Consider the following 16,551-nt stretch of genomic DNA (forward strand, 5'->3'; position numbering starts at 1 on the left):
TGGGGGTGGCAAGTGGGAGACCGCCCCAGGCCCCGCTCTTGAAGGGGCCCCGCGCTTCAGGCCTAAGGTCGTCCTTATGAGTTTGTCAAGCTATATTCTCCGGTAAATTGGAAACGCCGATACAGGCCGCACGTAATGCACGCAAAGTTGCGAAGTCAAAGGCATTGTCGTTATGTTATTATTTCGATTTAAAAAAAAACGTTGTCCACAAACAGGATTTTTTTAATGAAAAAACAAAATTCGTGCGCCAAAAATAAGCGAAAGTTGATCTAGTCTAGACATAATCAGTGTCTGCAGTAGCATACCAATCGAGATACCGATACTCTGGCCCCGCGCGGTTATGGTCGGCTCTAGCCCAGTGCAGTCCTAACGCCGCCTCTGTTCAGTTTCGATGTTCTTAGCCGGAGAGTTCTATATCGTTGTTGTCACCCGGGGCATTTTTACATCGATGTTCTCACCCTGTGCAGCTCTATATAGATGGTCTCACCCTGGGTAGTTCTAATGTATATTTATATCGATATTCTCACCCAGGGGAGATGTACTGTATTTCTATATCAATCGTTTCACCCTAGGTAGTTCTGTATCGATGTTCTCACTCTGGGCAGTTTTATATCGATATTCGTGGACTTCCTGGTCCTTTTATTCTGACCTCGTCCTTCTTTCTTTCTTTTCCCCGTACTCCTGTCTTCGGACAGTCTCGTCTTCCTCTCCGAAACTGTTCCTTAAAGGACAAATTTACCCCATAATACTGTATACCTTCTATAGACATGTATACAATTTACTTATTCTTTATTCAGAGCCTGTGGCTATCCACACAAATTCTGACTTAATACGTTAGGACATTGACCTCGCTTTTCAGCGGCAAGCCTTAAATTACCACGTGAATGACTACTAAGTATTGCCGTATTAATTTGCATATGTTACGACATGTTCGATTACTATTGCATGAAATTCAAAAGAAATGTAACTCACAACATTCCTTAACTACAAGATTATCCAAGCATTACAAAATCAGATATAATTAGGTAATTATCGTTAACTCACGATGATCTGTATCATCCTAACAACAAAGAAAGTTATTTCATATAACTATATGAAATCTTACACATATGAACATTTGGATCGCATGCAATCAATTCTACCAATGAATTAAAAACTGTAAAATTAAAAAGGGAAATGGCATAACAATTCTACCATCAACACTTTCAATGAAAGTGAATAAAATATATTACATAATAACTCTAGCCTCAACATATTTCCATGAAATTGAATAAACGATACATAATATAGAAACCTAGTCATAGCAAACACATTTTCATAAAACAAACAATCAAATAATATAATATTACGTGAAACTAAAATTGCGTACCTTGTCGCTGTATTTTTTCCCCTTCCTTCAGGACTTGTGCGTCCTAGCACTAAACATGCCTTTCTTTTTACACGACGACCAACTGGTCCCTTTTCTTCTTTCACGGGGAAAGCACTAATCTTTAGGCTTCCACGGAAACGACTAAGTTTCATCTTCTAGGAAATTTTCAGACTAAATAATTTCGACTAGGGTCGCACTTTAAAATCAGATTGTTCTAAAGTGTTCGCTCTAATTTATTCTACCCATTCGTAGGCGGTGGTCCCTAATCTTTCCCAAAGAAATAATTTCTTTCATCAGATTTAGACAGCTCAGAATCTATGTACGACAGTGCGTGACAATTTCCCTTATATGATAAGTGGACATAGGTTCATGCCAAGCGGTTAGGGTTGGTAGCTCAAATGTTTACTTTCCAAGAACCGTGTTAAGATACCCCGGTCTATTTCACTGGGTCGAAAATATTGTTCTTTTGAAGTTTACACTGACATGGGGGGGGGGGGGAGACGAACGAAGAAAGTTCGAAGTCACCTTTCACAAAGACTTTTCTAGCTTAACTGCGATAAGACTTCAATTGCTAAATGCATTCAACTTTAAAATTTTCTGTAATTCAAAATGCGAGACTTCATACACACACACACACACACACACACACACACACACAGATATATATATATATATATATATATATATATATATATATATATATATATATATATATATATATATATATATATATATATATATAATGTGCACATTATTGCCAAATCTACCGGATTTGTCAAGTATATTTCTTTCACTGTTACTGAAATACGTACTTTCATGAATGAAAGAGCAGTGCAATCTTCAGGTTCTTTTATATTAAGTTTTAAAAAAACATGACTTTTAAATAGGTAACAACCTTAATTCTTTTAGTATTGAATATGCTAAAAATTGAAATCTGATGCCAGAACCAACATGCTCTGTCAAGTTATAGTTTTCATACCTAAAATACGTACTTCGCCTACTCTTATTAGTGTTCCATTCAGCTCTATTTCATCACTTTTTTCCTCATGGGATATGTATATATTTTTATGTACATTTAATTTATATTGTGTGCTTGACTTTTGTCCCTGTTGAGGGTAGAATTATGGCCTTCCTGCCTTCGTCACTTTTTAAAAAGATCTTTAGTTCGATTCGAGTTCAATTCATACCATCCGCTCCGGTGGTTGCGGGAGATCGCGGGTTGGAACCCAGGCTGAGTCAAACTAAGGACTTATAAAAAATGGTACAAGCAGCTGCCGCGTTCGGCGCTCAACATTAAGAGGACATAATACTATATATCCCAGTGCTAGACATCTTAGCGATATGATTGGAAAATAGTTCAAGTTACATTAAAAATCCAAATCTCTCTCTCTCTCTCTCACACACACACACACACACAAGTCCTAAACTTCTTTATGAATTTAGAATGTTCTAGAAGCGATCTGGTTAACTATTTTATGGAATTTTCAATTTAAAATGACCCACAACTTGTGCATTTTATTGTGTCGTGGGTCAGGTGAAATTATTATGTATAAGATGAAGTATTCATTCCTGTTTTTAATATCAGTCGTTGGGAATCTAAGATCAGAGTTTTGGTTTTGTTTAGATGTCATTTGAGAGGAATCATTTATTTATTTATTTAAATTATTCGTTGGTATTTGCAAAGTGCACATTGCCATTTAGGAATAGAAGACTGCTTTTGGATTAGTGTGAATTCATTCAAAGACATTCTGGAGTATACCGTTGTGATACATCAAGACTGTTGGTACATCAACATTTTAAAAACTATTGGTACATCAGCACTTTAAAGACCATTGGTACATCAAGACATTGAAGACTCTTCATACCACATTAACAACAGTTACAGGGCAACTCTGATGTATTTGTCAAATATTTACAAGGCTTTGTAACACACACACACACACGCGCGCGCGCGAGATCAAACATTGCTCTTGGAGTGCCAAGTGGGACAAAAATTGGAATCAGATTTTAATAGGTATCTCTTCATGACATGAATCTGTGCAACCTGCCTCAGTAAGGTATTCGGCTGAAATAAAACAAGACAGTAAGGTATTTGCCTACATAGCTAGACTATTGCCTGCTGTTCCTCATGCGTCAGCTCGATATATGTGTAGTCGATGTTGGAATATTTTTACAGACTTGAAGCACCATATTTGGGTTGCATGTCTTTATATGTCGAGTTTCAGAAACTCATTATGGTGTGTCCCGACTAATAACTTTCCACTGAGCCTACATGCTACATTATTTAATGCAGAAGATGAGCTGCAACTGTAATATCTTCTACATAAAAGGTTTCAATTTTTGTGATCGACAAAGATAACTCCAAATTGGTTGTCCCTGTGCAGCATACCTTGTCTCGCAGTGTACAGCTATGTAATATAAACAGATTTTATTGTAATTTGCATCGTCCGCAGATCATGCAAAATTTAACGATGGATATAACAAATTCATCTTGGGTTTAATATTTTGTTTTATAGCATAGACCTTCTGTGTTATGTTAGTCGTATTAAATACACATCTTTGTGTTTTTTAATGCACACTGTTGTTGCTATCGCCTCTACGAATGACTATTGACCTTATCCTCATGGGTCAAGGCTGCATATTTTGCTTACATCTTTCATTATTTGTATATACTGGTTTTTGTTTTATGATTGTGATTAAGTCATTTTATTATGCTTAATTATCATACCATGGAATCTTCTACGGAAGGAGATGATGATGATAATGAGGATGATGATGATGATGATGTCAGACCCAACATGCTCTACTCTCCAGTTATAGATTTCATACTTAATATGCATGCTTATATTTTGTCTTCGCCTTCTATTATTATTTCTCCATTCATCTGTATTTCATCTCTGTGTTCCTCAAGGAGTATATGCTTCTAAGACAACGTTGGTAACACTTACCCATCCCGTCTGTAATTATATTTTGACCTTTGACATAGGCCTATGTAATACTCTTTTTACGCGATCATAAAACTTTTTCTCGTATGTGCTAATATTATACTTTTCTGTCCAACACCAAACAGTTCTATCACTTCATATACAATAAAATGTTTAAAAAAATTACCCTTCAAAGCAAACGATGCAACCCCCAGAAAACTGTATGCAGCAAATAAACTAAATTCCCTCTTTTTCACACACCTGGTGCATGTTAATATTATGTATATGCCATTACTCTTGCGCCCTCTCTTTTCTAAATTACCAATCTTATCCTTGTTCACTCTTTATAAATTTGAAACTTTCTGCTGCATTACATTTTTTGACACAAATAATATAAATTAAGTAACCAATTTGTGGTGACGACTCAAACTGGCCGAAACACGTTTCCGATATCCATTAATAATAAGTATATTTTTCTGCTATTTCCACTTTGAATAAAACCATTCTTTCCCGTTCTATTGTTGAGTTGGAAAATTTCCCTATATAAGTAAAACAATCAATGTGTTTCAAGATTTTCACACGTTCACTTTCAGCTGATCTGATCAAAAATAATTTAGGTCATGAACTGTCCATTACTCGCTATTTCTTACAGACTAACTTCACATAAACTCCCCAGACATACCAAAGCAGGGGTGCACATTATACAGCCCGCGGACTACATGCGGCCCAGCAACACATTTTGTGCGGCACGTGCCATTACTTGACGCATGTGTATTGCAACTTTTATTATGGACTTTATATTTTCGCAGTGCGAACCGCTTAATTCCAGCCTAGGTCTATTCTTTCCCATGTAAACTTTTGAGTTGTGCACTAAAGTAATAAATGCGGACTTAACGGGAGGCATTACGTAAACTAGATTAAAAGTTCCAGGCCATTTAGTATGTAACTCATTGTTTAGCGTTGTTCATCAGATCTGATGTTCTGATGTTTAAGTTTTGTGTGTGTGTGTGTGTGTGTGTGTGAGAGAGAGAGAGAGAGAGAGAGTATATATATATATATATATATATATATATATATATATATATATATATATATATATATATATATATATATAATTGATATATCACTAACGTACAATGTAAGAAACTCACTTCACAGTAGAACCCGACCGCTGTGTCACGTAAGAATGATCCCCCTGGTGACCATTGTCCGCATTTATTATCATGGCATGTAAAATAAATAAATAAATCATGACATAATAAATAATTAAATAAATAAATAAAAAGAGTGCCCAAAATGATACTGATAAAGCTGTGGAAAATCTCAGTACACCAAGCATATTATAAGTTTGCTCCATGTTTCATTTTAAATGCTTATCTGGCTATAAATAAAATCGCATCATCATTTGGTAACAAAATATTTTTAAACCAAGAAGAAGCAGCCATACCTGACCCGATGGAATTGTCGTCGAGCCTTATTATTCGGACCACTGAATGAATGTATTTCTGATCAAATGCATCAAAGAGAGAGAGAGAGAGAGAGAGAGAGAGAGAGAGAGAGAGACTACTTTAATAATGTCTATTCGTTAACTCGTTTCATATTAAACTGTTACCTATTTGAGCTCCTCTATCTAGTTCGTGACATGGTATCATCCGATGAAATATCATTTATGGCGGGAATCGTGTACTTATCAGTGTCGTATCAACCGCTTGATGAATCCCATTTTTAGGGGTGGGTGCGGAATTGACATTCAGCAGCCTATCTATTGGACGTAGGTTCCATAATTAAATTTCTCAAGGGGTGAGAGAGATAATTTCTTGCTGTGCCACTGGTATGAACATTTTGGGGAATAAACACGAGTGCCATATATACGGAAAATTGTGATATATACGGTAAAGTGTGAACTGTACCAACTTGAATGCGTTTTAGAATTGAATAATAACTAATGAAGCAGTGGCTTAAGACTCTCACACCCGGTAAAAGTGAAATATCACCTTTTGACCTAGAATCAATCTAGTGTCGACAGTTTGTAATAACTGTCGGAAAGACACATGATTGCACAGCTCATACATACTGTAGACCAACTTACCGCTATTAAATCGCTGATCACGTGACTCAATGCAGCTTGCTTTATATATGCCCGTTGTCGGTTCCGCAGTCACTACACACTGGGGTCTACGAGAAGACGCGTTATATTTACTGCAAACTTTCTTGTTAATATCAAAATATTTACGCACCTTAGATTTTTTTTGGTTTTGTTTTTTGGGGGTTTAGGGTTTAAAATGAGGCCAATCCGAGCTGACTGTAAAACTGTGGATTCCAACGGTAATAATATTTCAACATCTCATTCTTCACCTACTAGACTCCAACCGCTGCTGTCGGAAAAAACATCGCCTGCACTAAACCACCAGCACGTGAGTACGCTAGCTAGAGAGGCAGACAAAACCGTTAGTGCAGAAAAGTGCAAGCAAGACTTGCAGTCAGAAATTGAGCTAGCAAAATGTTACGTTCAGTATCTTAATTATATACACAGGGACCTCACCTCGTATCTCGACAAAACGGAGATTAATATCGTACAAATGAAACAAGAGATTGAGAGCCAAACGGTGTTATTTGATTCTACAGAGCGCGACATAGAAGAGGAAAGAAAGCGAGAGACAAACAGAATTAATGAACGAATACTGGCTGTAGAAAACACTTTGAAAAAAGTAAATGATGAATTGGACTTTGTTGCGAACGCCCTTGAATCTTTAAACAGTACAACTGTGATAGACGAAGCGCCTGCTTTATTTAAAAAATTGAGGGACATTGTGAACTTGCTTCCATTATTGCCCACAGATCGTTATATTTACATCTTATTGCCAACATGGAGGTCCGCGAAAGAAGGTGAACGTATTTTTGATAGGGTTCATGTTCCATGGAGAGTGGAAGTAAAGAGGATTGCGTCTTTCAAACCCAAAGAATGTGCTAGCGCCCGCTTCGTGACGTCACTGTGCCCGGTGTCCGAATCGGAGGCCTGGGTGGTGTGGCACTGGGGACCGCAAGTTCACCTGGTGAACAAGGACGGGCAGCTGAAAAGGACTGTAGACACTGGCTGCAAGGTGGATGATATTTCAGTGGACTTTGACGGGAATCTTGTGCTCTCTTGCTTCGAAACAAAATGTTTGAAAAGACTAAATGAGAACTTTGAGGTCAAACAGGTCATACAATTGGAACTCGTACCGAGAGGCTTCCGGTTTACATCTTCAGACGAAATTGTTGTCTGCTGCGTCCAAAACATCCACCATCGGAATGGAGACACGTGTAGCTTGCTCAAAATCAATGTAGAGAACGATAACGTCATCTCCGAGATCGGAGAACGAAGTCAGTTTATTCAGCCGTGGAGAATTGCAGTCAATATCAACGGAGATATATGTGTATCCGACAGGAACAAGGGGACTGTTTCTATATTTGATTCCAGAGGCAAACTCAAAACAACTTACTCTGGCCCAAAAGACGATACTCGTCATGCATTCGCGCCACATGCCTTGTGTTGTGACTCATTCGGACAGATTTTCATCGTGGATTACTCCAACCACACTGTGCACGTACTTGATCCGCTAGGGAGATTCAGGGGCTTTATGATTATGGACACGGAACTAGAAAAGAGGGCCATTTTTATGGGCACTAGCTCCCCGTTCTCCATAGGTATTGATAAAATGGGGCACTTATGGGTCGGTAATAAATACGGTTACATTACTGTTCTCAGGTATGTGTAAAATGATTTGACAGTCAGGAGATGGGTGTAATAAGACTCGTCCGGCAGGGGTTTCTTTTTTACTTCTACTTTAAAAGAACTCGTGTTAAGGCGACCGTGTACCAGAAGTGCACCTGAAGTAACAGTATAATGTATTCAGACCATACACTCCATATACTATGTATTTCTTTTCCATTTGAACAAATGAACAAAAGGCGAAAAGCTCCTATTCACTCAGTAGCTAGGACTCTGGAATAGTGTAGAGTTACTGTTTAGCAGTTTATAATTATTAGAACAAATTTGCTTATGTCCTTTTACCGTTGACGACTTTCATCTCAATGAAACTTGAGTAAATTCACTCTGCACTCTTGTGGTGAATTTGAAGCCCCCCCCCCCGCGACAAATTTGCATAATTATTTGAACTATATAATAGAATGCTGAGAATTTGAAGAGGTATACAAAATAATCTTTTGAGAAAAATTGTTCTTGTTATAGGACTTTATAATGTCATTGTGTTGTATATATCCAGAATGGTTATCTTAAATCGAACTATACATGTAAATCAAAACAGTCTTGGAAAATTAACGTTTTGTATGCGAAATTTGGAGAGCTGACGGTTTTCTGTGTCACGTGGCCTATTATGTTGGAGTGTACAAATGAGGGCCTTGGCAGTTCAGTGTAACTATTATTTTGATGATTTTAGCTTTGTTGATAATTTCTACAGTGCAGATTTTAAATAATTAACCGTGCTAATTAATAAACTGTAATTGTATTTTCATATTGTATTATTTTATGGTTTTTATTATTCCCTATGAAAATGTAAAATAAAAATATAGCACACTAGAAAAAAATTTGATTATAATATATTTTCGAAGTTTATTTATTGGTGTGTAACAGCACAAATTAGTTTTCGTCTTTTTGGTAGCCATACTATAAACGTATTCCAGATTTATCTTCGGATGGTCTTTATTTGCCATTACTGGTTGTTTTGTGACATGATGAATGACAAAATATGATGGAACGTTCGAAAACCATACAGCTTTCAAGGTAATTTACTCCAAACCTCAAAATTACACATCTGTTAAGCTTTTAAAGTGTATTGGGATTTACGGTCGACAAGTATTGCATTCCGTATTTAAAGTATAGATACTGTGGCTGTGAGCTCGATACAGTTCTCCAGAGATAGGTATAAATTCTTACCACCTTATTATTTTATTAATTAGTCCTATGTAATGAGTTTGGGAAACTCTTTTCGTCCAGAAATTGATAACCATTATTAAGGACTTCTAATCTGCTGGCATAATAATAATAATATTTATATAAAAAAAACATCTGCTAGTAACATACCATTTGCATAGGCCGCAGGATGTGTACGTACGTGTGAATGTATGTATATATATATATATATATATATATATATATATATATATATATATATATATATATATATATATATATATTTGCGTTGTGCTTTATATAATACGGTACTACTTTTGAAGCGTCAGCATAATACAGTTTGTTAAACCAATCCTGTTGTAGAACATGAAATTGTGATGGCGTATGAATACGCATATAATTATCGTTAGACTATTGTATGTGTGATAAAGGACTCTATTGAATAAGGGCCATTTTCTGCCCCCTCTCTAAATGTCCTTAAATCATTTCAGTTTCTTGGCTTCCATCGCGACTGAAAACTGAGCTGTTACTAATTTTATTTCAAACCTGTAAAGTGACAGATGTTGATATTATGGATATAAATTCTTAAAAGAAAAAAGAAAAAAAATGGAGGTTTGGGATTCGAACTTGGTGCGACAATTAGCACAGTAATGCTATACCGTTTAAGTTATTGAAGCTAGATTTATATAACTGCAGATCATCCTGTATTTTTTGCCAAATTACAATAGTTTTAAAGAATTAATATTGTTACTATATGATAAAAGACACAGTTAACACAATATAATGACAAAATACGCTGGTTGTAACTGTTATTTCCATCTGGAAATTGATAGATTTATTTAAAGATTACATGTACGGAATTACACTGTAATAGTGAATTAAACGTAGCAAACGGTATCGTGATGGAAATGAAGAAAAAACCCTGTTATTAATGTGCAAAAGATATATATATATATATATATATATATATATATATATATATATATATATATATATATATATATATATATGTATGTATATATATATATATATATATATATATATATATATATATATATATATATATATATATACCCTATTATTCATAGCATTGTTTTGAAAAAATTGGCAATGTAAAAGTAAATTCCTTTTAATGTTCGCTCCACGTAGTCTTTGTTTACATTTAGTTCAAAATGCCCCTTCAGTACCTCTTTAAAAATCTTGTTCCCAAGACAATTTAGAAAGACCGAAGAAAGAGATAAACGAATGGATAACAATGTTTTTAAAATATCTTAATCGTTATTATTTACGGAATATTTTAAAATATAATCATGAAGGAAATAATATAGCGCACTCTAGAAATGCGAAGCTATACGTAGGCAGCTACTGTGCAACAGGGAAAACAACGACAATGATAGACATCAAAATTTAAGAATGTTTTAATTTTTAGTGATTAGCGTAAACGTGCTCATATAAATTAATATGAAAACCCACACATTTTCATACAAATTAATCATTGTAAGTACCTTGTCTGATGAAGCCTGCGCTTAGATCTTATTTCTTGTTTCAAGTTGCTCAAATTTAGCATTTTCTCTTAAATTTCCCATATCAGACCATATTAAAAGGTCGTGTTTAGGCATGAAAAATAAATTTATATGCATATTTAATGCAGAATAGGGTGATTTATACGTCAAATAATACAATGAGACACAGAATTGTGATATTTATAAGAATTTTTTCCCCCCATAAAAACGGGGGCAGGAAATGGCCCTTATTCAGTATAGTCCTTTAATCATTATTCATTTTCATGTATCTGTTTGTAACCTGAAACGCTAAATATCTACTCTATATTTATATTGACGAAATAAAGCTTATTTTCCCCCAGTAACCAGAACTGTTAAACAATGCAGGAACTAACTGTAATTTCTGAATTTAATGCAGAATGAAAAGGATAATAGTTTCTTCTCATTACTTTAATTTCCACTCTTCTAAATCAAGAGGTACGCGAGTGCAAAGTGCCCTTTTTCAGATTTGGAGTCGGTCATGTTTACAATTGTCAGACTAGAATATTTGTAAGCCGCAATAACGTCTATAATGACCCCGCTATTCTGTGAAATTATGATTATGTCTGGAATTGTAAGATCACTGTTAAAAGCCGCGTACTGCACTTGAACTTTAAAATATCTAGTGCATGTCTTGTGCGCTCGAATTTCATCCAGGTAGTTGCATGACAGGCTGATTTTATTCTAATTTTAGCCGCAGTATGTCTAAATTGTCCGACGTTGCTTATGTTTGATCCGCAAATGTCCGTACGCACTAAACTATTCAACTTGAATGAAAACTCAACGTTTTTCTTTAATTACATGAATGAATACTGTGTTCATATCATGATCACATCATGATTGTTCTGTTTGTAACATGTATACTTACATTTAATGACGTTGCTATTGATACAAGGATAATATGATGGTTAAAGCGTAATGAACTAGTCATCAAAATGTATTCGAAATAGTTTCCGTGTTTTTCTTCAAATAAAATCAGCGTTGACTACGGGTGGTAAATTGTGTCGTAAATTTGTGCACTCTCTCTCTCTCTCTCTCTCTTTCTCTCTCAGGGGCTCCGAGTGGTCTAAAGCGCTCTCCGTCACGGATCACTGCCATCTCACCTCTGGCTGTGTTGGTTCGAGTCTCGGGCTCGGCCAATGTGGATATGTGAGAAAGCTTGCCGGTAGCTTCTCGTGGGTCGGTGGTTCTTCCTGGGGTTTTCCCGGGTTCTTCCTCCACGATTAATACTGGCCGCCATGTATAGCCTATCTTGTGCTGAAAAATGGCGTTAAACCCTATAACAACAACAAAACTCTCTCTCTCTCTCTCTCTCTCTCTCTGATAAGACCAATACTGATATTATATCGATCGAATTGTGATTTACTCCTCCTCCATGCCATAAAGGACAAAACTATTTGAATTTATTTGCTTGGGGGGGGGGGCGGCACCAGACAGATGCCTCCCCCCCCCCATTTCCCCAAAAAAGTGAAAAGTGTTTTATGTGTATCACCCAGGTATGTTGCTTGTTTTATTTTTATAAAAAGAATTTTCAATCAAAAAATTATATTTTCAATTTTTGATATGGTATTTATATTTCCTAGTGTTATCTATAGGGGTGTTCATCCGAGCCAAGTTTCTTTCACCTAGCTCGAATTCGCTCCCCTAGTTCGTGTTTGTGACCTTTGCTAGAGGTCTCCTTAGTCTCGTGTTTTCTATATGTGTATTGCTATGTGTGAATGCTATATTAGTTTCCGTGTTGAGACATCATATCAGTCAACTTCCCCAGTTTGCCTTAGTACTAGTTTTTATTTTATTTTTTATTATACTTTATTAATCATTTTTGAAAGGGCAACTGAGCGGTGTACTATTTTCAATAGAAAAAAAATCTAATGTTTTATATGCGTGCTTATACGTGTCGCTCATGGCATAATTTTGAAATGAGGCGGGCTGTACTCGAGTGAGGGTCCATACTTTATTTGTCATATTTCACCAGACTCGAGTTTTGGCCCCCTCTGTTATTTATTTATTGTGGCTAAAAATCCAATTTATATTAGTCAACTATACAGTACGGGAGCTGTATAGTTAAGAGAGAGCGAGAGTTAGAAATAAGTAGAGGTGTTGTGTTTGTTTTTGTGTTTTGCATATACTAGTGTTCCATATTGGGTGTTTTTCTTAGGCTCTTTTAAGGGCCTTTCCACTTCGCGTGGCGCCATGTGATATAGCCCCATTACGTCATTACCTCTTACTGTATTTAAAGGTAAGGAGAATATTCCCTAAGGATTGTTTGATATTTATATATAAACACATGCAAACTAATAAGTGTTTAACGATATATTGGCCACCTCCAAGGAGGGGCCCCGAGTGGCCGAGTGGTCTAAAGCGCTCTCCGTTACGGATCACTGCCATCTCACCTCTGTCTGCGTGGGTTCGAGTCCAGGATTCGGCCAATGTGGGTATGTGAGAAAGCTTGCCAGTAGCTTCTCGTGGGTCGGTGGTTCTTCCCGGGGGTTTCCCGGGTTCTTCCTCCACCATTAATACTGGCCGCCATACATAGCCTATCGTGTGCTGACAAATGGCGTTAAACCCTACAACAACCTCCAAGGAGATCAGGGTGGGAACGAGGTCTTAGCCCGCGTTTAGCGCTCCTAATGAGCGCTATACCAAGGTCCCTTTCTTACCCCTACTCCCTGTTTGGTATTTGGTATATAAACACATGCAAATTTTTTACTGTTTAACAGCATATTACTGTTATATGTTTGTTTGTTGGTGTGTGAGGGGTTTTTTTTGGGGGGGGGGTAAATCCATTTCATATTTAATTTTTGAGAGATATCAAGTCATTTTTACTGACTTTAATTAGTCCATAATTTTTTGAATTTTTTAATAATTCTATCGGTTATGATGGCCTATGTTAGTTATTTTGTAATTGTTATTACCTGGCCACAGACCATCATTGTTTTTGTAATGTAATCTGTTATCTTAATTATTTTTTTTTGGTCGAAATTCCCATCCAAATATAGAATATGTTTCCTTTGATATCTCTTTTTTTTTTTTTTCTTTTTTACAAATCTCCATAATCAGTTTAATCCGGTCATCCTTCCTTCTTTCACATTGTGCGATGGCATTATATTTAGTGAAGTTGGATATTTTACACATGGGACATTTGATTATTGTGCAAATCATCCTTCTTCTCAAGGCATTCTCGCCTGTTAGCCACGCATTATGCAGATATTTGAATATGAGACTTTGTATTTTAACTGATCCGATGTTGGCCCAGTGCCTCCACACTCTATCCCAATCTATATGGTTGTTTTCCTCCTCTATTTTGTTTCTTTTATTTTTTGCTTCATATTCCCTAATCCAGTCATATGTCTCAGGTATATGAAAATATTTCGAGTGAAAGAAAAAAGAATACGAGCTGGATGAAAACCTTGAACTTAAGCTTTCTTAAAGTAACCTAGAATTCGTGTCCTTATAAATTCCTTATAAATGTATGTGTATACTTTCCTTGGCATTATTCTACAGTGTTTACACGGTTCAAATTATACAAAGTTACAATAGCATACGCAAGACGAAGACCGTACTGTAAATTCCTTGGGCGACACCCATAATACTATGATCTATTTGATTTTAAACTCTTAATAACGTTCTAAAACGGATCATTTCTACGTATTACATTTCCTGAAGAGCTCTGTCTGTCTGTCTCTCTCTCTCTCTTTGATAAGACCAATACTGATATTATATCGATCGAATTGTGATTTACTCCTCCTCCATGCCACAAAGGACAAAACTAGATGAAAATATTTCGAGTGAAAGAAAAAAGAAAAAAGAATACGAGCTGGATGAAAACCTTGAACTTAAGCTTTCTTAAAGTAACCTAGAATTCGTGTCTTTATAAATGTATGTGTATACTTTTCTTGGCATTATTCTACAGTGTTTACATGGTTCAAATTATACAAAGTTGCAATAGCATACGCAAGACGAAGACCGTACTGTAAATTCCTTAGGCGACACCCATAATACTATGGTCTATTTGATCCTTTGTTTTTAAACTCTTAATAACGTGCTAAAACGGATCATTTCTACGTATTACATTTCCTGAAGAGCTCTCCCTCTCTCTCTCTCTCTCTCTCTCTCTCTCTGGACAATAGTCATAAACCACTGAAAACTGAAAATGGAGCATAGCGATGTGTCTGGATATAATGATGATTAATCTGAGAGAGAGAGAGAGAGAGAGATTGGGCGCAAAGAAAGTATTTACATCAAATGTAAATAACTGTTTAATTATCTTGTTTTGATTATTCAATTCGACGGTAATCGATTCGAGTCGATTGGCTGCAATTTCACTGAATTAATCACGTGGTATACATACTATATAGAAAGACACACACGTATGTATGTATGCATGGAAAACTGATATATGTTCATGTGCAGGTTTGGGTATAAATTCTAATTCAGCAGAAAATCATTAATATATTCATACTTTATTCCTTCATGTGCTTTCATAATCTTTTTATATGTTTTTAAAGAGAATCATTCATAATGATTATATGAAAGCGCTTGGAGGAAGGAAGGTGTAAAGTAGGAATATGTTATTATTTCCTGTTGAATAAACAACTCTCTCTCTCTCTCTCTCTGCATCAACATAGCTCTGTTAGCAAACTAATTTTCCAAGGGTCGCGGATTCGATATTCGCTCCAGGTAGCCCGAGTCGGCTGTCAGACTGTTTGCTTGGGAAAGGCACTTAGCTTGTATTTTTATCTGCATGATATAGCCAATAATGTGTTAAAAAGTGCCGCAAGAGACAACAAAATAAAAATATTCACATACATGGGCAAAGTGCTTGCAGTAATAAATCCGATGACCTCAAGCTCTCTGGCTGTGGATTTCACAGTAATTAGAGAATGAAGTCAGACTATAGTATTACAATATAACTTATTGTGTGAGGAAGCTGTCCATTTTGCGCTACCAGTCTTGAGATTCTGTAGAAGTATGTGAAATACCGCTCCGGTTGCCTAGTGGTTAGAGCGTACCCTTCAGAAGCGGGAGGTCGTGGGTTCAATCCCCGGCTGAGTCATACCAAAGACTAACAAAAATGGTACTAACAGCTGCATCGCTAGGCGCTCAGCATTAAGAGGTTTGTGTTAGGACTGGTCAGCTTGGTGTCAGGATAATGTGACTGGGTGGGACATCATGCTACATGTCTGCGGCATGATGCCTCAGTGATAGACATCACTATAAACTGCCACACTGCAGACATCGTAGCGATACGGCTGAAAAATTGTTAATGCTACATTAAAAATCCTAATCACACACACGCGCGCGCGCACGCACACACACGCACACACACACAGTATGTGAAATATAAATTGCATTCTTTTCGATATATATATATATATATATATATATATATATATATATATATATATATATATATAAAATCTTTTTGGGGGGCATCAGACAGATGCACCCCCCCTTTTCCAAAAAAAGGTGAAACGTGTTTTATGTGTAAGTGTATGTTGCTTGTTTGTTTTTTTGCTTTTTTTTATAAAGAATTTTCAATCAAAAATTTAATTATTTTAAATTTTTTATGGGTATTTATATTTCCAAGTGGTTCATCCTTTTTTGTTGGGGGTGGGTGGGCACCAGACAGATGTTTTTCTAAAAGGGTTGTTCGTCCGAGCCTGGTTTCCCTCACCTTGCTCGAAGTTCCTTCCCTTTAAATTTTTTGACTTTGCTATAGGTCGCCTAGGTCTCAGTGTTTGCTATATGTAGTGGTGCTATATTGTGTGTATGCTATATTTTCTGTATGTTTGAGATAGCAAG

At 36.2% G+C, this 16,551-nt stretch overlaps 1 protein-coding gene across 1 annotated transcript; it reads left to right on the plus strand.

Moving 5' to 3' along the window:
• Nucleotides 1-6,439: 6,439 nt before the first annotated feature.
• LOC149804798 (uncharacterized) lies at nt 6,440-8,895 on the plus strand. The gene has a single exon (XM_089944665.1). The coding sequence runs from the start codon at nt 6,576-6,578 to the stop codon at nt 8,049-8,051; it is 1,476 nt and encodes a 491-aa protein (XP_089800791.1). The 5' UTR covers nt 6,440-6,575; the 3' UTR covers nt 8,052-8,895.
• The last annotated feature ends 7,656 nt before the right edge of the window (nt 8,896-16,551 follow it).

Source organism: Sinohyriopsis cumingii, chromosome 2 (assembly GCF_028554795.1).
Source record: "Sinohyriopsis cumingii isolate HCF-2022 chromosome 2, ASM2855479v2, whole genome shotgun sequence".
NCBI lineage: Eukaryota > Metazoa > Mollusca > Bivalvia > Unionida > Unionidae > Sinohyriopsis > Sinohyriopsis cumingii.